Below are 26,092 nucleotides of genomic sequence, written 5' to 3' on the forward strand. Positions count from 1 at the left end.
ATGTAGCGCAACCTCCTTAGGATGCGCCGGCCGAGGACACAAGGATGGAAGTACAATGTCCTCGTTAAGGTGAAAGGCCGAAACCACCTTCGGAAGAAAGGAAGGTTGCGGGCGCAACACCGCCTTATCCTCATGGAGGACCAAGTATGGCGACCTGCAAGACAAGGCCGCCAACTCCAAAACACGTCTGACAGAAGTAATGGCCACCAAAAAGGCCACCTTCTGAGATAGTGTCTTGAAAACATCAGAGAGATTGTTCTCCTAAGGAGGGTCCTGAAGAACCGCGAGCACCAGATTCAAATCCCACGGAGGAAGAGGTGGTTTAAGAGGGGGGAAGTATATGACGAACCCCCTGCACAAAGGTATCCAGAGAATGAGCCACCAAAGGCTGCTGAAAGAATACAGCCAAGCCTGAAATCTGTCCCTTAATGATGCTTAAGGCAAGTTTCTGATCCATCCACACGGTAAAAAACAGCAGGACCCTAGAAACCGAATATGTACGTGGACGCCACCCCATCTCTTCACACAAAGATGTAGGCCTTCTAGGTGCGATGGTAGATCTTCCTGGAAGAAGACTTCCATGCCCTCAACATGGTTGAGATGACAGAGTCGGAAAGATCTCGTTCCCTTAATACCTGGCTTTCAATAGCCATGCCAGCAACTGTAAAGCAGGATGAAGTATGGGACCTTGACACAGAAGGTCCTCCCGCATTAGAAGCCGCCAGGGTGCATCCGCCACCAGGCGTAGAAGATCGGTGTACCAAGGTCGCCGGGGCCAATCTGGAGTGATTAGAATCATCATTATCCCTTCGGCCTCCACTCTGTGGAGCAGCCGAGGAAGCAACTTAAATGGGGGGAAAGGTATAAAATTAGCCGATACTGACCCCACAGGGCCACCAGCGCATCTGCCCATGGATCTCTGGACCTGGCCACGAACCTCGACACCTTGCGGTTAAGGCGAGAGGCCAGGAGATCCACGTCTGGTGTGCCCCCACCTCCTGCAAAGGAGTTGAAACACCTTCGGATGCAATGATTATTCCCCCTGATCCAGAATCTGGCAACTCAGGTAGTCTGGGGAAAAGGGAATAGCCGCTCCAGGTGGGAACCCAGATCGCCCGAAGTTCCAGGACATTGATCGCCAGATGGGATTCTTCTAGAGTCCATCGACCCTGGGCCGACTGGACACACCAGACGCCGCCGCCCCCCCCCCCCAACTGGTGAGGCTGTCGTCCGTCGTAATCACTGTCCACTGGAAGGGAAGAAACGTCTTCCCAGACCAAAGAGCCGGGGATCTCAGCCACCAATTCAGAAAAACTGCTTAGGTGGCTTACCCGATTTCGACGATGCAGAGACAATGGAGATTTGTTCCACTTGGACAGGATCTCCTTCTGCAAGGAAAACCTTCAAAGCGGGCCAACTTGTGGGACCTAAAAAAGACTGAGCCCTCAGTGGATGCCTCAGCTGCACTATCCAGCTTAAGGGAGTCCCTTACCGCACTGATAAGCGCCCTGTCCTGTACTGACCAAAGGGAGGAGTCTTCCAGACAAGGAAGATCCTGGTCCACATCCTCCGACAACCCAGAACCGGGGTCCTGTGCCGCAGCCAGGCCTGGGTCTAAGTCAGAGCATTGCCCAGGAGATGGCGGGAGGGGGGCACTTTGTACCCCCCTTACGCCCGCACGCTGCTTCCACCCTGGCAACAAATGTTTCCAGGACCGACAAAGTGTCCATGTGAACCGCAGGTGCAGGGGCACCAGCTGCCACCTCAGGCTTGTTTGGGGAAGAAGGGCCAGATACTGACTCCATAACCACAGACAGCTCTCAGGGACCTAGTCAGACCTGAAAAAGCCCACCCTCCTTGCTGTGCTGACCGGGGGGTTACCCAGGGGACTCACCAACCCAGCAAGAGACTGCTCAGCGCCGCTGCCCACCTTCAGTATACAGCGTGTGCTGTGAGGAGATATGTGCTGTGTGCCGTTCAGAAGCCAGCACTAGAGGCCAAAACCCCACACAAAATGGCCGGACGCCTCAGAAATGACTGGGCATGACCACAGTAAAATGGCCGACCGCAATAATGAGCTGCGCCATAGCGCGGCCACGACAAAATGACCAATGGGATTTTCCAATGTAAATAGCAGACTGCAAAAAATTGCACTGGCGCCGCCAAAATGGCGGACGAAACTCTGCAATGTGGATGAGATGGTCTACCCCGGTAGCAGCGGTATAGTAGCAGAGGGAAAAATAACAGAGCAGGGAAAGAGGATAGGAGGACCCCCCCTAACCCCAGGAATGCACAGCCATACCGACCCACCGATGCAGGAAGGACTGTACTTACCCGTCCATGTGAGGACCCGCTGGCGCATTCCTGACAGGCATACAACCGCGTTGGCGTAGCTGTCGGCCCGGTCCACTGTGAGTGAGACTACAGCCTAGTCATGTGTGGACCCTGGAGCAAAAAAAGCCCACCGGACACCCCAGGAGTCATGGGGTATGTCGTGGCAGACCAAGCCCTTAGCAATGATGTGCTCACGCTCACTGGCCGGACTGAGCAGACTACAAGGATCTATATATCCAGCCTGTCACCCAGCCAGCAGTTGATAGAAGAATCCCAAATAAAATAAAAAATGTCTTCAGGGCGCTGGGCCCAAAGGGAGCCCCGTCCTCTGCTAGGCAGAAGAAAAAACACACACACACACACACACACACACACACACACACACACACACACGTGGCTGTTCAACTCTGTTAACATGTATTTAAATATCCAACATGTTCTGCCTAGTCCTCTCCAATGAGCATAACCCACTTGTCAAGACTTGAGAAGGCTGTGTCTGTCCATCGACGATAAGAGAAAACTACATTTCCGATGAACCTTTGGGAACTACAGCAATTGTGAGGGTACACTAGGCCCGCATACGTTAAATATGAACTCACCCCTCATTCTCAGCCACATTACTGAGCACACAGTTGACAATCTTAGAAATGTAAAGTAGAGGTCGACCGATATATCGGCTGATATTTGGCCGTTTTTATGAAATCGTCATTGGCCAATTATTGTGAAAAAAAAAAAAAAAAAATAAATCGGCCGATTCGCGGCTATAACAATAAACGGCCGGCATGGCCGCCTGCCTTGCAGTACTGACCAGTGCTCCCGCAGCATGTATTCCTGAATCCTCCCCGCACGGCAACTATAGAAGGCAAGGAGAGATTTTACTGGCATCGTACCGCCCCCTTCCTCGGCGTGCTGTATTACAGAAACAATCATTGGCCCTTTACAAGCATCTTCCACCTGACTTGGTAACTCCCCCCAGCAGGAAATCGTGGCCAGCACTAGCTCTGTCTTCCTTTCCTGAGGCGGAGCCTGCTGGCTGCTTCTATTACACTTGTTCAATGATTGGCTGGTCATCTCATCAGCATGCACCTAGCCTATCAGGTGCATGCAGATAGATACCAGCATGTATGGAGGGTAAGTGCTACTGTACTGTGCCCCCCTGCAGACTTTATTTTATGTATTTTTAAAGTGAAACCTGGCATTGAGAAAATGGATGAGGATGACTCTGGGTGCATATCAGAGTTACATTGTGGAGATCCTCTTCACAATGTAACTCTCATCCTCATTCATTTTCACAATGCATTGCAAATCAATCATCTTCATTACCACAACGCAGTACCACCCACGCCTAGCACCACCCATCCCTCTCCACAACACTGCACCACCCATCCCTCTCCACAACACGGCACCACCCGCCCCTAGCAAAAAAAATAAATAAAAAAAAAAAAAAAAAATCGGCCCAAAATAATCTGCATTATATATCGGCCATCGGCCGCCCTGATTTCTAAATATCGGCATCGGCCATAGAAAAACCCATATCGGTCGACCTCTAATGTAAAGCATGCATTCTTTGTAGTCTACATTAATTAAATATTGAATTCTCCCTCCTCTAGGCCTTTACTGGCTGTGGCTGCTACAGTACCTTCCCATGCCATCTCTCATTGCTACCGATTACAGATCTGGAAATACGGGGCAATTAAGGTAACAGCGATCACAAGTCAATTGGATTCAGTATAAATCACACAAACGGGAAACATAAGGGGAACACAGACACTGAATTACCAAAGAGCCAACTTCCCTAAACTACGAACCTTGCTAGAAGGCATAAATTGGGATAAAATCTTAGAAACAAAGAACACGGAGGAGAGATGGGTTTGCTTTAAGAGCATATTAAATAAGGGCATTAGCCAATGCATCCCATTGGGTAATACATTTTAAAGAGCGAACAATCCTGGATGGCTTAACTCCAATGCAAAAGTGCATATTGAATTTATACTTCATCTTCACGGGGGAATCGGAGGGCTTCAGTAATCAAAACTACAGTGTTTATCCTCATGACACATTACAAGAAGCACCGTAATGGTTAACAGGACAGAATTAGACTTGGGAAAATTATTAATAAATCAACGGGACCAGATGACTTGCACCCCAGGGGAACTCAGTCAAGTAATTGCCAGACCATTGTTCCTAATTTTTACTGACCAATGGTACCAGCCGATTGGAGAAAAGCCAATGTAGAACCAAAATACATCCCTGGGAATAACAGACCAGTTAGCCTAACATAAGTAGCATGTAAGCTCTTGGAGGAGGATAAGGGACTATACACAAGATTTTAGTAAAGAGAACAGTATGATTAGCAGTAATCTGCATAGTACAAAGAAGGGCAACGACGCTAATAAAGGGTCTGGAGGATATTGTTTATGAGGAAAGGCTGCAAGCACTGAACTTATTCTCACGATTTCAATTTACAAATACCATACTGGTGACCCCACAATAGGGATAAATCTTTTTTGCGGAAGGGAATTGAACAAGACACATGGCCACTCATTAAAATAAGAAAAAGAGGTTTAACCTTAAACTACGTAGAGGGTTTTTAACTGCAAGAGCGTCAAGGGTGTGGAATTCCCTTCCACAGGCGGTGGTCTACGCAGGGGGCATTGATAGTTTCAAGAAACAATTAGATAAGCACCTGAACGACCACAACATAGAGGGGTATACAAAGCAATACTGACATATAGTCACACACATAGGTTGGACTTGTGTTTTTTCAACCTCACCTACTATGTAACAAAGTGGCACATAATTGTGAAGTAGAAGGAAAATTATAAAGGTTTTGAAATTGTGTGGGCATTTGTATTCAGCCCCCTGTACTCCTATACCCCCAACTAAAAATCTAGTGGAACCAATTGCCTTCAGAAGTCACCCAATTAGTAATTAGAGTCCACCTGTGCGTAATTTAATCTCAGAATAAATACAGCTGTTCTGTGAAGCCCTCAGGAAGTTTGTTAGAGCAACTTAGTGAACAAATAGCATCCTGAAGGCCAACACACCAGACATGTCAGGGATACAGTTGTAGAGAAGTCTAAAGCAGGGTTAGGTTATAAAAAAACAGATCTATCTATCCCAAGCTTTGAACATCTCATGGAGCACTGTTCAAGCCATCATTGGAAAAATGGGAAGAGTATGGCACAACTGCAAACCTACCAAGACATGACCATCCACTTAAACTGACAGGTTGGTAAGGAGAGCATTAATCAGAGAAGCAGCCAAGAGGCCCATGGTAACTCTGGAGGAGCTACAGAGATCCATAGCTCAGGTGGGAGAATCTGTCCACAGGACAACCATTAGTCATGATCTCCACAAATCTGGCCTTTATGAAAGAGTGGCAAGAAAGCCATTGTTGGAGAAAAAAAAAAAGCCATAAAGTCCCCATTTGCAAGAAGTCATGTGGGGGACACCGCAAACGTGGAAGAAGGTGCTCTGGTCAGATTAGACCAAACAAAAGCAAAACACGAGTGCCAGAAAACACTGAATATCATCCCCACCGTGGTGGCAGCATTATGTTGTGGGGATGGTTTCTTCAGCAGAAACCAGAAAGCTTGTCAGGATTGATAGAAAGAAGGATGGAGCCAAACACATGGCAATCTTAGAAGAAAACCTGTTAGAGTCTGCAAAAGACTTGAGACTGGGGCAGAGGCTCACCTTCCAGCAGGACAACCACCCTAAACATGCAAATGTGTTAGAATGGCCCAAAGTCCAGACCTAAATCCAATTGAGAATCTGTGGCAAGGCTTGAAAATTGCTATTCAGACACTCTCCATCCAATCAGACAGAGCTTGAGCCATTTTGCAAAGAATGGGCAAGAATTCCCCCAAAAAAACTTGCAGCTGTAATTGCAGTGCAAGGCGGTTCTAAAAAGCATTGACTCAGCAGGGGAAGAATACAAATGCATGCCACACTTTAGATCAGGGATCGACAAATCCCGGGCGCCAGGTCGCCATGGCGACTAGAAATAGTGTCCTGGCGACTTGGCTTGGAAGGTGGTGAGCCGTTGGTATTACAAGTTATTACCACCACGTGAGCTGGCGCCATCTGGTGGTGGCCGTTGGTATTACAAGTTAAGCATTACAAGTTAAACAGCAATTCTAATGTAATTTTTCACTATTTTCACTGCCATCTTTTTCCCTCTAATTAGAACCCCCAAACATTATATATATTTTTTATCCTAACACCCTAGAGAATAAAATGGCGATCGTTGAAATACTTTGTCACGCCGTATTTGCGCAGCGGTCTTACAAGCGCACTTTTTTGGGAAAAATTACACTTTTTTTAATTAAAAAATAAGACAACAGTAAAGTTATCCCCATTTTTTTTTAATATTATGAAAGATAATGTTACGCCGAGTAAATTCATACCCAACATGTCACGCTTCAAAATTGCGTTTGAACACCGTTAACATATGCGGGCGCTGCTCACGTATGTGTTCGCTTCTGCGGGACGGGGTGCGTTTTCTGGCTCCTAACTTTTTTAGCTGGCTCCTAGATTCCAAGCAAATTTGTCAACCCCTGCTTTAGATATCTATAAAACAATATTGAAAAACATTTATAAATTTTCCTTCCACTTCGTAATTATGTGCCACTTTGTGTTGGTGCATCACATAAAATCCATATAAAATACACTTAAGTTTTTGGTCGCAACATAGAAAATTAGGAAAATTTCAAGGAGTATAAATACTTTCAATGCACTGTACATAACTTAAAGAACAAGATCAAACCACTCACCGCCACCATCCTTGGTGAGGGAATCGGGAAGTGAAGCGCTGCGGCTCCACTGCCTGGTTCCCTACTGCACATACACGAGTCATGCTGTGCCCTTCCCACTGGCTCCCGTTGTGTTCTGGGAGCCGCGTGTTTCCCAGAACACAACGGCGCGGGGGGGGGACGTCTTTGGGTGATGCAGAGGTGGCGGAGTCCCGCCAAAATCTAGATTAGGAAGTGGTGCAAATACCCGTTTTATACAGGTACCTGCACCCCCTCCCCCCTGAAAGGTGTCAAATGACACCGGAGGGGGTTAGGGTTCCGAAAAGCGGAGGTTCACTTTTGGGTGAACCTCCGCTTTAAAAATAGTTTTTTGGACTGGAGCTACACTTAAAAAGTGTACCTGTTCCGACTTACAAATGGATTCAATTTAAGAACAAACCTACAGACCCTATTTTGTTTGTAACCCAGGGACCCCATGTAACCAAAACCATGTAAATGAGGTCAAACGCTTTCAATGTGTATGCAATCAGACAGGCTTCTGTACTACATTGTTGAAGGTAAATCTAAAGGAAATTGAAGAAAATGGTATAATGTATGCATGTATGGCCAGCTTAAAGGAGGAGTTCCATACTGTAGCTGCTAAATTTTAACCAGTTCATCCCCGGAAGAATTTACCCCCTTCATGACCAGAGATTTTTATGACTGCAACATTATGGCGGATACATCGGACACTTTTGACGCTATTTTGGGAACAGTCATTTATACAGCGGTCGGTGCTATAAAAATGCACAGATTACTGTGTAAATGACATTGGCAGGAAAGGGGTTAACCAATAGGGGCGAGGAGGGTTACGCGTGACCTAGGGAGCGATTCTAAAGGGGGGGGGGCAGTAGATCAGTGTCCTGTCATGCCTGGTTAACAAAGGCATCTCCCCAGCCTGCCTCTCCGTGACATGATCGGACCGCCGGTGAACAGAGTTTGCGGGGCCCACGATCACGGAGTGTGGCTGGCACGCATCCGGCAGCGCGCACGCCTTCTTAAAAAAGGGGGGACGTACCTGTATGCCCATTTGCCCACCGCTGCCATTCTGCCGACATATATTGGCGTGCAGCGGTTGGCAAGCGGTTAATATATGAACAATTGCCTGTCCAGGGAGCACACGATTTCGGCACCACCGCAAATCATGAGGGAAACGGTCAGTGAAGCCTTTCGGCTTCACAGCCGATTCCCTACTGTGCATGCACGAACAGAACAGCTTTCTAACTGGCCTGGCAGCGGTGGAAGGAAGGCCGAAACTCTGAGAGACGGCGGACCGTCTCCCCTAAGTGGGGAAGGGTACCTGTCAACACCATCCGTCCTTCCCACCCACCCTTGAAACGTGCCAAATGTGGCACCGGAGAGGGGAAGGAAGCAGATGTTCCACTTTTGGGTGGAACTCCGCTTTAAATCTCAAGACTAAAAATCAGTCAGTAGATCTCATAACTGATATACGGCTAATAAAGGCAGTAGGCACTGGGGAGTGCACTGCTATTTTTCTAGTAGGACCTAACCACTTGCCCACTGGGAACTTAAACCCCCTTCCTAATCAGACCAATTTTCAGCTTTCGGTGCTCACATTTTGAATGACAACTTGCTCAGTCATGCAACAATGTACCTATATGAAATCTTTGCCTTTTTTTTTTCAAATAGAGCTTTCTTTTGGTGGTATTTGATCGCCAAAATGTATACTGCTACATATCTAAAAATTAACGCAAATCGGTGTAACCTAGCTATGGTGCAAATCATTGAAAATTGATCACACCTGATGTACCGACAGCCTATATAATTTCTTGAGACCACAAGTCAGAAAAGAACAAAATTACTCTTTTTGGAAAGTAGACATTCCAAGGTATTTAGTGATAATTTTGTTTTTTGCAGTTGTAATTTTTTACCCACAATTCTTTGCACTGGTACTGATGGGCACGGTAGTGACATGGATGAGCCTGAATAAGCCATGGATGGGGACGGTTGAGCCTAGATCAGTGTTGTGGGCACTTTAGATCCAGCCCACAGCGCTGATGCACCCGGCTCCCCCTCTCATCACATGCTGTACCGTTCAGCATGAGGAGAGGGGGAGGAGCTGAACTGGGCATGTTTTGGTTTGTTTACAAGTGATCACACAGTCATTGGACAGCCTGATGACGTTGTAAAGGGCTGCCATCAAATGGGGAAAGAAAGACTGCCGCTCCTGGCGAGTGCAATAAGCAATCAATGTCCTCCTCAGAGACCGTGGGTGCTGGCAATGCACAAGGCAAAAATCAAACGAAAAATATATGGACAGCCGCACACCAAAATCAACCTTGGAAGGTAACCTTTATTGGTGCAAAAGGATAAAAGCACTACAAGGCACAGCAAGCAGTGGGATAAAAAAATCTGTTTCGCACAGAGGTTTAGTGCTTAGATAGTGACCAAGCACTAAACCTCTGTGCAAAACGCATCAGATTTGTATCCCACTGCTTGCTGTGCCTTGTAGTGCTTGTATCCTTTTGCACCAATAAAGGTTACCTTCCAAGGTTGATTTTGGTGTGCGGCTGTCCATATTTTTTGAAAGTGCTGCCATCATTGGCCCTTTACCCCTGATCTGTAATGTGCCGGGTCTTGAGGATCCGTGGTCGTGGACATTGCCGGGTGCCCCTGGGGAGCAATTCTTGGAGGACGTCATGTAAAAGATCTGCTAAAAGCTCACTGTGGGGAGAGCTTGATCTCCCAAGAAACAGCAATAGCCGTTACCCCTCATGATATTGCATCACTCATCCGTTTAGTAACTCAATCCCCGTCATCTCAGACAAAGGTTCCATTGCAGAGGAAAGGGAAATCATATTCCCCTCTGTGCGATTCTCTGCTGAATCTGTGTCTATACATGGTTTGGGCTTCATTCTGACCTCTGCAGCCCTCATTTGAGACAAATGCCCCCCTACTTGTTACATTACTGTCTAAAGCAAGTCATAGACCATTCTAATGTCTTCCTGTTAAGCAGAGACAAGCCAAGATTCAAACCATGCATGGGCAGGCCAATTGTACCCACACTGAACGATCGATCAACATGAGTACAAGCAGCATGTCGGATTTTTCCATGCGATTATTGACAGCGACTATGGCCACCTGCAATCACTGGACAGTTCAGGCACTGAGCGTTCACAAGGCTATATTAAAGGGTTAAAGCCACTGCGAACATTAAGTAATTTTGATGAAGCACTGAAGAGAAGGCAACAGAAAGGGGAGGATGGGGGGGGACATAATTGAAACCTTGTTCTGTGCTCACTGTTCAGTCAAGTGTAAAGCAGGACCAAGCAGACCACATACAGAAGGATGTCTTTGGTTAGCAATGTTAAAGCCGATTACTACAGTGCACACACAGGATTTAGAGGTGACCGACTGTGGGAAAATGACGCTACCAGGAAGAGGTATGATGAGGAACACAAAAAAAAGAAAGAAAAGGAGGTGCAAAAAGGTATGTTTTTTTATTTTGGACTACAAGCATATAGTTTACACATTCCTTTGCACATGAATATCATGTACTTTTAAATTTTACTGGTCCCAAGATTTTTTTTCCAGTTACAGCTCCACTTTAACCACATGCTGACTAGGCGCCGTCTTTTTTCAGTAGCAGGTCGGCACGATCCCGCAAAACGTAGCTGTACAGTGGTCCCTTTGAGCAGGTGCACGCCCGCTGCATCGGGGGGGGTGGGGGGTGCGCCAATGCTCGTGACCGGTGACGATGAACACAGGCCGCGAGAGGCAGAACAGGGATGTAAACACACATTCCTGTTCTGTGCGGAAAGACGGTTCGCGAGTCCCTAATAGCTAGTCAGTTTAGTAAAAAGACAGCCTTACAGATACTTCAATAATTGCAACCTAGGATGGTAAGGTTTTTTTTCAGACACCATGTCCCCATTTACAAATAGGACTTTAAAAGTGCAAGACAAAAATTGAAAAGCCGCTATGATTGCGATTACATTGCAGGGAATCAGTGGCTGAAAAAAATGTAACAAGTAACATTCAAATGCCACCACTTAAAGCCCACGACGTCATATGATGGTGTACAGTGGGCAAGTGGCTAAAATTATATATATATATATATATATATATATATATATATATATATATATATATATATATATATATATATATATATATATATATATATATATATATATATATATATATATATATATATATATATATAATAAAATTCATTGGTCCTATGTGTTGCGTCCCAGGACAAATACATTGGTTGTATGGAGTTTTTATGAAGGAATTGAGGCACATCATTAAAGTGCACTAGGTCAATGTTTCTGAACTCCAGTCCTCAAGTACCCACAACAGGTCATGTTTTCAGGCTTTCCATTATTTTGCACAGGTGATTTGATCAGTTTTACTGCCTTTTTTCTGAGGGAAATCCTGAAAACATGACCTGTTGGGATTACTTGAGGACCAGAGTTGAGAAACATTGCACTAGGCCACATTCAATTTTGTTATGAAACCTTCCAAGGGATGCATTTCTGAAACCAAAGCTAAATCACCAGAGCCCTCACTTAACCAGTTAATGGTTACATTAAAAAAAAAAAAAGTTGGGGGTCAAATTGTGTGAGCAGGCTTATCGACTCCTAAACATTTACCTTAATTTTTCACAACCATTTTATTATACTTTGTTTAGAAAATTAAGTGCTTCTAGATTTCATGCTGGCCCCTTTTGCAAGTACATCTATGTAAAACATTAAGACTGCTTACACACTGAAAGCACCCGGGCGTCGGCGGTAAAGCTCCGCTTTACCGTTTCGGCATCGCTTTTAACCCCTGCTAGCGGCCGCAAAAGGGTTAAAAGTTGGGTTTTGCTGCTGCCCACCGATTTCAATGGGCAGGGGCGCTTTAGAAGCGTTGAGTTACCTGCTCCTAAAGAGCTGCAAAGAAGCTGCTGTCAGGACTTTTCTCGATGCCCTGCCACCGCAGCACCCCAGTGGGAAAGCACTCAGGCTTTCACACTGGGTTTTGCAGCTGAGGCTTTTTTCAAGTGCTTTACAGGCACTATTTTTAGCGATAAAGCGCCTGAAAAACACCTCCAAATTTAAAATCCAGTAATACACTATCTCACTCTTCTCTGCACATGCTCAGTTGCTCTACTCAGCACTGTGCCAAAAATGTAGAGGCCGATCTGCTGACAGCCTAGAGATTCACTGCTGCTCAGGGGCTCCGGGCTTCGGCAAAGTGGCAGCCACCAGCAAGAAGAAACAGGAACATGCTGGAGGCAATTTACAGCATACTCATTTTAGTAGCACAATTATTTTTTTTATCAAGTTATGGGTAAAGTTTTGCTTTAGGAACCGAAACGAAATGTCTGTCAACTTGAAAGCACCTTCTGTGCCCTTTGTTACTGCAGACTCACTGGACCAAGCAGAGACAACAGTACTGTATTAAGGGATACAAGAGCTTTCAAAAAGATGGAATTCGCTTACCAAGTTTGATGAGCTCCTGGTGTACCCAAGCTTTCTGTCATGCTAATTGCTCAAGACAAAAGCGTATCTAAACCTAACAATGTAATCTATTACTGCTTAACCAGTTCTTGGCTGCACTGTTATTTTCAAGCTCCACCCCATTTATTTTTACCTGCCAATCCTACAAACACTTCCTGTCCCATTGGGGGGGGGGGGGGGGAGAGATGTACCAAAAGGGGGTACAGGGAGGGGGGGGGGGTGATGACCGGGGGATGCATATGTTTATTAAAACACAGGTCACTGCACTATGGGTGAGCAGGGACTTGGGTAGAAATGCACCTGCATCCTTGGTGTCACTGAAAAAAAAAAAAAAGTACCTGCCCATTGATGGTGTCTGAAAGACAAAAAAAAATTCCCTGCATCCATCATATGTAATGTGCACCAGTAAATTTAAGGGGGTGGGTGGTAGGAAGCTGACAGTGGGGGTACAGGGGAATGCATATGGCAGGGGGGGGGTGATGATGGCGACGACAGAGGGGATAATTATGATAGTACCTTGAGACTCCGGCAGACTGGCCCCCCGCTGATCACAATGCCTGCTGACAGGTCCTCCACTACGGCAGTCCATCCCGGAGACAAGGTCAGGGAGCTCAGTCAGGCGGCCATTATCCGCGCTCTGCACATGTTAGGAGATCCGCAGAGCGCAGGAGAAGGGAGCACATGAATCCACTCGCTGTCCCAACAACTAGTGGACGGAGGTTGTGACAAGCTCCCAGCACCTCTTCCTCTACAGCAGTGGTCATCAACCCTGTCCTTAGGGCCCACTAACAAGCCAGATTTTATGTATTACCTTGGGGAGATGCAGACTAGAATACTGCAATCACTGAGCAGCAAATGATATCACCTGTGATGTATTTAAGTTATCTTGCAAACATGGCCTGTTAGTGGGCCCTGAGGACAGGGTTGAGGACCACTGCTCTACAGGACTGCACGGTGATGCCGCCAGATGGGGAAACCATGGAGACCAGCTGGGAGGGGGGGGGATTGGCACCCGGAGCTGCATGTCTGGGGCATCAGTTTCCGTAAGTGGGCTGGTGGCAGCCTAGGCGACAGGACGTGGTTTCTGGTCGCTACGGTGACCTGGCGCTGGTTGAACCCTGCTGTAGGGTCACATAATACAAAAAAAGTCAGTTCTCAAAGCACTTTCAAATTTTGAACTGAGGGGTGAAAATTTAATTAAGATTGCAACTTTTTAACTATTAATTGTGCAGCTCAACCTGTTAGCTACTGTAGAAATCCTCCCTCCAGTGAGGCAGAGTCCTCCACACAGCGATGAGCTTCCAGCACATCTACCATTCACAGAACAAGGGCTCAACAAATTCCCAAGCGCCAAATTGACACTGCGACTGGAAACGGCATACTGGCACCTGGGCTTCTGCCAGCTTACTCGCTGCAACTCCCATTGCCCAACACCCCAGACATGCAGCCAATCCCTCTCTCCCCCTAGCTGGTCTCTGTGGTTTCCCCAAATGCGAGCAGCAGGCCGGGCACGAGTCTGATGTTCTGCCCCTTGTGAGCAACAGTCAGGGATAGCCAGGCTCCTCTACTGTCCCCTCCTCCAATGTCCAAGCAGTGTCCAAGGATGAACGGCTTCTCACTGGCGGAATGGGAAACACCAACTCTGCTGCTTTACCCACAGCAGAGACAATGTTTCTCTCCATACAGAGAGGGTCCCCCCCACACCCCTCTGTCAAATATTTGTGCACCTTAGGCCACCCCTTCTCTCTGCCAGTCCCCATGGGTGGTGTTGAACACAAGTAGGGAGAGCAGAGCCCAGCCCACACAACATGCCACGCACACCCCAACAACCTCAAGTGTCAAATCTCTATACTCACAAATCCCCTGAAACCACCCAGTGAGAAAGCGGTCCCACCCAGCAGCATGCCTGGCTCCAGTCCTTCCATGTGCAAATTCAAGATCGACCACCTCAGTCGCTCCCAAGTTTAATTGGCTCCTAGATTCAGAACAAAATTTGTCAAGCTCTGTACAGAACTTCTTGTATTTTCACAAAAGCAAAGCATTTTCAGACAGATAAATGACAGGATCACCTTCTTCATTCACAGAACTCTGTATAAATACAAGTTTTGTGAATTAGAGTCAAGGTAAATAACTTGTGCAGTGCTGTAAACTCACCACTGTGGAGGACACTAAAAAGGGAGGATTTTTACACTAACCAGGACACAAGCAAGTTATGTCCCTGCTGCTGTATAACAAAAATGGTTTACTAAACTTCAGCTTTAAAGCGAAGTTCCACCCAAAAGAGGAGCGAGCCTCTGGACAGCCACATCGCTGGACCGTGGGGCAGGTAAGTGTCTGTTTATTAAAAGTCAGCAGCTATGCTTTTTGTAGCTGCTGACTTGTAATAAACTAAAACACAGGTGGAAGTCCGCTTTAAAGTGATTGTAAAGTCTCTTTTTCCCTATAAAAACAAACATGTTATACTTGGGTTCTTCTTCTGTGATCCTGGCCCCTCTCTCCTGTTGGGTTCCCCCACAGCAAGCAGCTTGCTATGGGGGGGGGGGGGGCACCTGAGCCGAGTCACAGCATTATTTTATTATATATTTTCATGTGACAACACTGAAGAAATTACACTTTGCTACAATGTAAAGTAGTGAGTGTACAGCTTGTAAGTGTAAATTTGTGGTCCCCTCAAAATAACTTGCACAGCCTTTAATGTCTAAACCACTGGCAACAAAAGAGAACACCCCAAGTGAAAATGTCCAAATTGAGCCCAATTAACCATTTTCCCTCCCCGGTGTCATGCGATTCAGTGTTACAAGGTCTCCGGTGTGAATGGGGAGGTCTCAGGTGTTATCACTCTCTCTCATACTGGTCACTGGAAGTTTAACATGGCACCTCATGGCAAAGAACTAAGAATCTGAATAGAAAAAAATAAAAATAAATGTTGCTCTGCATAAAGATGACTTAGGGCAGGGTTTGACAAATTTGCTTGGAATCTAGGAGCCAGCTAAAAAAGTTAAAAGCCAGAAAACGCACCCCGTCACGCCAGGCTAGCGCACATAAGCGAACGCATACGTGAGTAGCGCCCGCATATGTAAACGGTATTCAAACACCACGTGAGGTATCGCCGTGATTGGTAGAGCGAGAGCAATAATTCTAGCCCTAGACCTCCTCTAACGCAAAACATGCAACCTGTAGAATTTTTTAAACGTCGCCTATGGAGATTTTAAAGGGTAAAACGTTGTCGCAATTTTGAAGCGTGACATGTTGGGTATCAATTTACTTGGCGTAACATTATCTTTCACAATATAAAAAAAAATTGGGCTAACTTTACGGTCTTATTTTTTAATTAAAAAAAACAAAGTATTTTTTTTCCCCAAAAAAGTGTGCTTGCAAGACCGCTGCGCAAATACAGTGCGACAGAAAGTATTGCAACAACCGCCATTTTATTCTCTATTCTTACCGGCGGGCCTGCCGCGATCGCGGGGGGAGGAGATGTATGGGGGTTCTAATTAGAGGGAAGGAGATGGCAGTGAAAAACACATTAGAACTGCTGTTTTACTTGTAATGCCAACGGCCACCACAAGATGGCGCCAGATCACAGAAGGAAGCGGCCTCAATTGCCGGCAGGCGCACGGAGACACAGAATCCTGTGTCTCCGTGCGCCCCACCTCCCCCGCCGCGCGATCGCGGCAGGCCCACGCCGGCCGGTAATTGAAGCTGCGGCTTTGCGGCCTTCTGCAGGACTAAGCTTCCCCAGGCGCCAGGTCAGAATTTCTTGTCGCAATTGCGACCGAGCGCACAGATTTTGTCGAGGCCTGACATAGGCTATAAGAAGATTGCCAAGACCCTGAAACTGAGCTGCAGCACGGTGGCCAAGACCATACAGCAGTTTACCAGGACAGGTTCCACTCAGAAGAGGCCTCGCCATGGTCGACCAAAGAAGTTGAGTGCACATGCTCAGCGTCTTATCCAGAGGTTGTCTTTGGGAAATAGACGCACAAGTGCTGTCAGCATTGCTGCAGAGGTTGAAGGGGTGGGGGGGGGGGGGGGGGTCAGCCTGTTGGTGCTCAGACCATACACCACACACTGCATCAAATTGGTCTGCATGGCTGTCGTTCCAGAAGGAAGCCTCTTCTAAAGATGATGCACAAGAAAGCCCCCAAACAGTTTGCTGAAAACAAGCAGACTAAGGACATGGATTACTGGAATCATGTCCTGTGGTCTGATGAGACCAAGACAAACTGGTTCAGATGGTGTCAAGCGTGTTTGGCGGCAACCAGGTGAGGAGTACAAAGACAAGTGTGTCTTGCCTACAGTCAAGCATGGTGGTGGGAGTGTCATGTTCTAAGGCTGCATGAGTGCTGCCGCCACTGGGGAGCTACAGTTCATTGAGGGAACCATGAATGACAACATGTACTGGGACATAAAACAAATTTAATAAATCTACAACAAGCGAGTCTCATTACGAAAGCAGCGCTAGTTGTCACTATTCAAACGTGACCCCTCTTTCCTACGATAGTCCATAGAAGAAATAGTTCTTGAGAAAAGGGCATGTGACAGAGTCCAGTGAAAAGGTGCTTATAAATATGGTGTGCTTGCCACTGCAGGCGACTTCCACCGTGTACACTCCACTGCACAAACTTCTCCCGTGTGTCAATCTCCCCTCATGGGTATCTACTCACCAGAAGGCTGAGTTCAACAAGCACTGACAAACTGCACCATCCGAACTTCCTCCACCTCCAAACCGTAAACGATCGATCCACAGGATGCACTCCTAATAATCAGGTTTCCAAGTTATGGGAGATCATAAACAAGGGTGAGATTGCAGAGCTTCCTTCCACCTCCCAGATTCACATTCAGCATTGTATGGAAGCGGATCACATGTTCAACCACAGACACCTCCTGCCACAGGGCAATATTCCAACATAATGACCCCAAATGCACCTCCAAAACTACCACTGCCTTGGAAAATAATGGTGGCCACACAATATTGACACTTTGGGCCCAGTTTGGACATTTTCACTTAGGGGTGTACTCACTTTTGTTGCCAGTGGTTTAGACATTAATGACTGTGTGTCGAGTTACTTTGAGGTGACAGCAAATTTACATTGGTATAGAAGCTGTACACTCACTACTTTATATTTTAGCATAGTGTCATTTCTTCAGTGTTGTCACATGAAAAGATAATAAAATATTTACAAAAATGTGAGGGGTGTACTCACTTTTGTGAGATACTGTATTATAGCCTTGCTGCCTGATTTTCATTCAACATCAGTTGCAGGAGGAATCAAGAGATCACTTTGACACATTCATAAAAGGATTCTGCCATGTGAGAATCATAGGGATGCCATTGCTTAAGCCCACATAGGATTATAAATAAAGGACGACCGATATGGTTTTTTCTCTGGCCGATATTTAGAAATCGGGGGGGCCGATGGCCGAAATATGTTGCAGATTTTTATTTGTTTTTTCCCTTCATCTCAGCAAATCTTGGGTGGTGAGGAGGTTATCGTTTAGGGTGGAGAGGTGGTGTGCAGCCTGTCAGTGCCCACCAGTGGAGCCCGTCAGGGCCCACCAGTGCATCTCACTAATGCCAACCAGTGCCCACAGTACAGCTCAAGAATGTAATTAATAATGTCAGTCCACCAGCAGAGTGGCCAGTAACAGCCAATCAGCTGCAGACTTCCTCCACTGGGGAAAAAATAAATAAAAAATCAGCAAACAGCGGCTGTGATAGCCGTTTCGAATAGATGGGGGGAGGCCACGGGGGGGGGGGGGGGAGATTTCCACCCAGCACACCCCTGCTTCTGATCCCTCACAATCGGCCTGTTTTCACTCAAATCGGCCGATGTCGATTTCGTTAAAAAAGCGAAATATCGGTCGGCCCCCAATTAAAAAAACAAGCATTTTGTCTGCGAGAAATTGGAAGAAAAAGGGTGTGAACAAGCAGAGATTCTCCTGGTGGGTGGAGCTCTGCTGTAAATTCTCCCGTAAACTATGTTCGCATGGCCACATATGCTAATATAGAGGTGCTTTTACAAGCATATCAAAATAAACCCACAACTGAACGCCTGCATAATTAAGCAGGATTTTTTTTTTTTTAAGCTCTGTGTGCATGAGGCCCAACTCTCCTTTGGACAACACTGTTTTTCTGGCTGTCAGCTTCAGTGTCGAGTTGCCAATTCAGAACAAGTACAGAGATATGGAGCTTCGACACTCATTTACAGCATATGCTTGTTCCAAATTGAAGCAGAAAGGACCTAAAGTGGAAATATAGTATCTTGGGGGGGGGGGGGAATACACCACAGAACACATTAGTTAAAAGGGTTGTAAAGGTTCATGTTTTTTTCACCTTAATGCAGCCTATGCATTAAAGTGAAACAACATTTTAAGATTTTACTTACATGAGCCCTGCGTCATGAACGTGCTGTTCCTCTGCCCGGTCTTCTCGGCTCTTCATTTGATAGATTAACAGCAGCACGAGCCAATGGCTGCTATCAATCAAATCCAATGACACTGCCCCAGGGGGGGCAGGGCTGAGTCCTGTAGTAGGCAGCTAAGGATACCGAATACAGGACACAGGAGCCCGCCCACAAGGTAACCCCCTTGGGAGAGCGCTTCCCAGAAGAGGTAATCCGAGGTGCTGTGGGACCCCAGAAAACGCCATTTGGGGACACAAGCTGCACAGTGGAAGTATACCATGTTATTTATAAAAAAAAAAAAAAAAAAAAAAACACCTTTACAACCCCTTTAAGTGTAATGGTGTGGATCCTATTACCTGCAGGCCGCTTCCTGTAAAAATCTTTTCAGTATCTCCTTTATGCCCACTGGATACTGTCCTGAGAAACTATCTTGTGGAGTTGTGAGATTTAACAGCCACTGCTGTTAGTATGAGTTATGCCACTTGCCAAGCCCTTTCTTCCCTATCCACCATTCAGAGGGCAGGCATTACTATTCTTACACAATGCATCCAAGAGCACTGTAAGATAGGCGGTCAGTATCCAGCACACTAAAAGATTTGCAGCAGCATACAGGTAATGGGATATACACCATTACATGTAACTAATGTATTTGGTGCTGTATCGGAAATAATGGCTGCCCCCGCCGCCATCCTCGGAGAGTGAATCAGGAAGTGAAGCGTTGCGGCTTCGCTTCCCTACTGCGCGAGTCGCGCCCTCACTGGTCCCCGCTGTCTTCTGGGACCTGCGTGTTTCCGCAGAACACATCGAGAGGGGGAGTGGCTTGACCCTCGCAGGGGGTCTTTGCCCAGAAGTGGGTGCAGGGGGGGGGGGGTTCCGAAAAGCGGAGATTTAATTTTTGTGTGACCTCCGCTTTAAAGAGCACCTGTCATTTCAGATCCATCATAGCAGCGCATCACCACGCGTCCCATTAAAGTGAATGCGACTGTCGGTGAGTCAACAGCTTGTCAGAGGAGAAGCCGCTACGGGACAGAGATGACAGCTGGTCTTTAAAAAGTATGATTTAAATCAAGTGGATTTAAAAATAAAGCATTTTTACTAGCAATTTAAATGGACTCCACCCTGTTGGTGAAGCAAAAGAAAATTACTATTATAGCTGGAAGAGTAAAACTTAAAGGGAGACACAGGACCAAAAAAGGCACAAACATCCCACTGAAGTCCAGGTAAATGAGGTGGTGACTCAGCAGAACTCCACCTACTGGTAAATCATTTTGGTTAAGCCTTTAATAAATAGTCTCTTTTTAAACAGACATGCATGTATAAAAGAGAAAAATAATAAATCTTAGTCGTAGGTAAAGACAAGTGCCATGGCTCAGCTCACACTAAATCTGAATTAGAACAGGGATGAAACTCTGGTCAGCTGGTAAATTACTTTATATATTGAACAGCTTTATACACATGCTTACGCTGCCCTGTTGAAGCTATAGAAAAGTTATTTGTTTAAAATCAGAAGTTTTTTTTTTAATTTTAATCCACTTATGCATGTCACACGAGTGCTGCATTTCATACTTTGCATGATCAGAATGTTTTCCTGATCTTCTAACTAAAGAGTGCATCACCTACTGGTGCTATCAAATGAAGAACATTTTAAGCTAAACATAAGAGGTGTGTGATCATTTTCTAAATGGCTTACTCATTTTCAAAATGTCCATAAGCAGAATGTATATTTGGTTCATCAGCTCACCATATACATAATGATCTGACTAACACTATGTAGTACATGGGTGACCAACCTCAGGCCTTCCAGCTTTTGCAGAACTATAGGTTCCATCATGCCTATGCCTTTGGGAGTCATGCTTTCAATGCCTCATGGGACTTTCCTTGCAAAAGCATGGAGGACCTACCTAAACTATCCAATCAATTTGTATACAATCAGGCAGGCCCTTGTACTAGATAGCTGTTGGTAGCTTATAAAAAGGTTGTAGAACCAGACTAATGTGTGGCCAGCTTTGCGCAGTTTAGCTACAACCACTGGAAAATGCAGGTTGTACATAGCAGCCTAGTCTGCATCTTGTGTCCTTTGTACAAAAGCAGTGCAACATTTTACAGAAACACTGACCTGGGAACAAAAGTATATTAATCTATTCGGCATGGGACAAAACACAAATCAGTATCAGTTATGCAGATGCAAAAGATTCTGGAAGTCAGTGTTTTACTTGAATATACAGAACATGATGTACAAAGAATAACCTGTATGACATCTGTACTGTGAAACCCATGTTCACCTATAGTATCGTTTGTCATATAGGGATCAAAGATTTGAAAAAACAAACCCTGTATTCAAACTGAAAGATCGAACCATTTCAAACAAACCAATAATAATTCTAATTCGTGCAACTCCTTGCTGTAATGCATCTCCGATCTGGCAAGCTAAAATGTGGTCTCATCGCTGCACTAGCTTGGATAACCGCCATACATGCTGTCTGGTACCAACCACCTGGGTGCAATGCAGATTCCGTCTCCAAATGACATCGCTGGTTGCCATGGAAATAGGTGAGGTAACACTTTCCAGCTGAACTGTGTGAGGGCAGAGAAGGACATCGTTTTGCATACAAGTCATCTGTGTAGACAACTTTCTGCATAGAAAACTCATTGTCCCCTAGCAGTTTTCTTTTTTTTTGTGCGTGCATTACCTCCATGGATTGAGGGGGGGGGGGGGGGGTTTGGGGGCACACACATCCATTGATAATCCTCAGTGAAAAAATACAAAATATAGTGTGTGTATTATAAATTGATATATTAAAAAAAGAATATAATTATATATATATATATATATATATATATATATATATATATATATATATATATATATATATATATATATATATATATATATATATATATACACACACACACACACACACACACACACACAGTTTGAATGATGGGAGTATGTAAGCGACTTGTGTATTGTGCATTCTTACACACACACACACACACACACCCCTAATGTGTGCTTTAAATGTGTAAAAGGACCAATAACTGCCTCCAAAGAAACACCATAAAATGTAGACAAATCAGTAGACAGGAGTGCATTACCTATATGACAACACAAGAGGCCATGGTACTATGCAAGGACTGATGACCATCCTACATCATTTCATCATGTTTAAATGTAGAGCTGATTAAGGAGAGGAAAAAAAAAGGAAAAGAAAAGTCTAATGCACCTGCAAGCAAGTTTTCCCAGCCATCCATTTAAACAATTGCCTCTTTTCTGATTCCCCTCCCTCCTCCAGACAGTCCAGCCTCTTCTCTGCAATATGACAAATGCAGAATCTTCTGGAAGGACTGGTACTGCCTCCCACCATTGCTTTGTCTGGGGGGGGGGGGGGGTTAAGAAAAGATGTGATTGCCTGATATTTCTTCCTCTTTCTGAATGGAAGGGACAGAGAAAAGGAAGATCAGGGCTAGAGATTGGCAGACAGTGGGGCTGGCTCTTTAAATGAAGGCGAATGTAGTAGGGTGTGATGGGTGGCAGCAGCTGATTCCTGGGACAGACAGACATGGTGAATTGTGATTCTAGAAGGGGAGGGGGGTGATGCCTGGGGATGTCAGTGACAGGAGAGGTATGACAGCGCAGCCTGATGCCAGCACATGAGGCTCCTTCCTCCACCTAGTGCCATGATGAGCCATGGAGCAGACAGATCTCTGCAGTGTACATCTGTCCTCCCCCACCCATAAGGCCACATGCACCCTATGGAGAGAGGAGCCCTATTAGGGTCAGTACTACCAGTCAGAGGCGGGAGACTCTCCCCCATGTCCCCGGTACGGGGTGCAGCATGAACACACTTACCGCCTTCATAGCAGCGGCCATGTCGTCGTATCTCTCGGCTTGTTCGGCCAGTCGGGCTTTCTGCACCAGCTGCTCGCGGTCCACCATCTTGTAGCTCGGAAAGGCGAGTGCTGGCACTGAGGAGAAGGTGTCAGGGGGAGAGAGAGAGCTACGCCCTGTTGTATTGCTGAGCGCTGCCTGTCTATCCCTGTGTCAGTCAGCTTTCTGCTCCTGCGGCTGAATAACGGTCTCTGCTCTCGCCGGTGACTCCCTGCTGTCTGCGCGTGCCTCCGGGGACCGCCCACCCTACTCGCGCCTCCTATCGTGTGTGGAACCGCCCGGTGGCGTCATCACCCTCCTAACTCCGTCTCCCACTCTTCCTCCTCCTACGCTGATGTCAGCAGCCGTAAAAGGCCAGTCGGCGGCTCCCAGCCTTGTGAGAGGCGCACACGGGTTGTTGGGCGGTGGCTAGAGGCGGTATCCTTACTGCGGCCGTGTGCTGGGTGTACCAAGATGGACGCGATAGAACGTCACTTCTGTTACAGATTCTGACGGGTCCCCTAATCTGACGAAACAGCGGCCGAGGAGCTCATGGCTGCGCCCCTTTGCAGTGTGGGAATGGTAGTCTTTCCAGACCTGCGGCGTCAACGTCTGTAGAGGGAAACGCCTTGCTGAAAAGACTACAAGTCCCAGCGAAGGACGACTGTGCGCTCTGTCCTCATCATGTAGCACCATGTTACCTCATATGGAGGAGTGTGCATGGAGCGGGCTCTCTTCAATAGTAACTTCTCCTCAGAGTTCCACACTCCTGTACTGTGGAGGAAGGATAAAGTACCAAACATTGTCCATGGAATGATGTCTATCCCATACACATGCAGAGCCTCCTCAAAGAGGACATATACTGCCCTCCCTGACTGTCTTCTGGAATTGTGTGCTTCTAAAGTCAAAACGTTTATTTTACCTCAATCCGTTCTCTACATTAAAGTGGAGCTCCACCCAAAAGTGTTTGCATCCCTCCCTTCACTGCCACTTTTTGGGTGGGGGGAGTGGGTACCTGGTTTGACAGATACCCGCTCCCACTTCCAGGTAAGATCGCTGTGGCGATCTCCGAGTATTTCCTGCTTCTACTCCTTACTTGCTGCTTTCTGGGACACGCACAGGTCTCACAACACAGCAGGATCATTCACAAAGCGCAGCGCGACTCACGCATGCGCAGTAGGAAACCAGGTAAGTGTCCTTATATCAAAAGTCAGCAGTTACAGTAGTTGTAGCTGCTGACTTTTCTTTTTTTCTTTTTTTTTTTTTGCCCAGACTGAAGCTCCACTTGGCAACCAACCGCCCGCAATGTACTGCAGATGAGTGGCCGCTGTAGGCAAAGCCACAAGTATTGCTGCCTACCTCTGGGTTAAGACCCCTTTCACACTGAGGGCGTATTGCAGGCGCTATAACATTTAGAGCCCATTCACACCTAGGCGTATATACGCCTGAAGCGCGACACTCGTGCCGCTGGAGGGGCGAATTTGCATTGATGTCTATGAGATGGTTCACATCTCACGCCGAACGCTGTACGCCTGCCGCCTGAAAACAAGTCCCGGACCCTTTTTTTCAGGCGACGTTCGGCATAGACATCAATGCAAATGATTTGTAAAAAAAAAAAGTTAACAAATTGTGTCAAAATATGCCGCGTACGCCGCGTTACAGTGTGAATGCAGCCTAAAAATAGCGCCTGCAATCGGCCCTAAAACAGCTGCTACATTGTCTCCAGTGTGAAAGCCCGAAGGCTTTCACACTGGAGCGGTGCGCTAGCAGGACGGTAAAAAAGGCCCTGCTAGCCGCATCTTTGGAGCGGTGTGTTTACCACTCCTCCACCGCTGCTGCCCATTAAAATCAATGGGACACCGCAGCTATACCGCCCGCAATATGCTGCTTCAGCAGCGCATTGCGGGCGGTTTTAACCCTTTCTCGTCCAGTAGCGTGGGTTAAAAGCGCCCTGCTATTGGCTGAAATCCGCCCATAGCGTCTGCGGGAAAAATAGCAGAGTTTTGTGTAAAAAGCGCAAGCGCAACACAATATTTTCTTAATAGCAGAGTTTTACCGCCAACGCTATGGGCGGCTCAGTGTGAAAGGGGTCTTAGGGCGCACACTGTGATTGTACACAGGGGGAGCCTGTCAGCAAGTCTCAGCCAATGATTCATGTCCAGGACCTGCTGATTGTCTGTGTGCTATCACAGCCTAGAGCTCTGTGTTGGTAAAAAACACAGCTCTGTACACAGGGTGCGATTTATCAGTTTCTCATCCCTGCTTTGGGGATGAGAAACAGATCTGTAGTAAAAGCAGCACACTTTACACATAGTTAGGCACACATTTATCTTCTTGATTGCCCTAGAGGTTAATCCCTTCCCAGCCAGTGGCATTAGTACAATGACAGCATATAGTATTACAGTGGAACCTCGGATTAGGAGCATAATCTGTTCCAGGAGAATGCGCGTAATCCAAAGTACTCGCATATCAAAGCGAGTTTCCCCATAGAAGGCAATGGAAACGAAAATAATTAGTTCCGCATTGACTTCAATGGCATGCAATACCTTATGTGGCCAGAGGTGGGGGGGGGGGGTCGGAGAGACTCAGAAACACTCAGAAACGTCCGAGGACAGCTCGGCTGAACTTGCAAAACCTCACAAAGGCTTTGGAACGAAGTCAGGATTTGTAAAAATACAGTGCTCGTATTGCGAAACGCTCGTTAACTCGCAATCCGACGTTCCACTGTATCACTGTACACCATAGCTCCCAACTGTCCCTGGTTTCAAGGGACTGTTCCTGATTTGGAACAATGTCCCTCTGTCCCTCTTTCCTCCTCATTTGTCGCTCATTTTGGTCTGATCCACATAGTTGTATAAAAAATGCACTTTTTATCTTTCAAAAAGTGTTTCCCAGTGCTAAACCTTTCATCTAATTTCTAAATTGCTGCATTTGTAAATTTTAAAAGCCAATATAAAGGAATAGTAGTGGTAAAAATTAGTCCTTGTGGATTTAATTAACTTTTTTTTTGGTTAATTCTGCTCTAAGGGGGTGTGGCAGGGGGTGTGTCCTATGCCTACATACGTTAGTTAGTAGGTGTCCATCATTCCCATCTCAAAATGTTGGGAGGTATGCTGTTCACTGTATTAGTGTCACTGGTGATGTCAGTGGCAGTTAGTCTGTTCCCCCCTGCGTCAGTTTCAGATTGCCCACCGCACTATCGCAGTGCCCCTATAT

The 26,092-nt window shown here is 46.3% G+C and overlaps 1 protein-coding gene across 2 annotated transcripts in view; it reads right to left on the reverse strand.

Annotated features, from left to right (window-relative positions):
* YWHAG (tyrosine 3-monooxygenase/tryptophan 5-monooxygenase activation protein gamma) overlaps positions 1–23,159 on the reverse strand; it is a 37,182-nt gene extending 14,023 nt beyond the window's left edge. The window contains exons 1-2 of one of the 2 annotated variants that reach the window (XM_040336862.1): positions 22,859–22,947; positions 14,458–14,576 (exon numbers count right to left, since the gene is read on the reverse strand). In XM_040336862.1, coding sequence (XP_040192796.1) covers positions 14,458–14,526 — 69 coding nt within the window. In that variant the 5' untranslated portion in view covers positions 14,527–14,576; positions 22,859–22,947. Of the gene's footprint in view, positions 1–14,457; positions 14,577–22,858 lie in introns of both variants that reach the window. The other variant, XM_040336861.1, reaches the window with a different exon arrangement.
* Between the last annotated feature and the right edge of the window lie 2,933 nt (positions 23,160–26,092).

This window comes from Rana temporaria, chromosome 2 (assembly GCF_905171775.1).
Source record: "Rana temporaria chromosome 2, aRanTem1.1, whole genome shotgun sequence".
Taxonomy (NCBI): domain Eukaryota; kingdom Metazoa; phylum Chordata; class Amphibia; order Anura; family Ranidae; genus Rana; species Rana temporaria.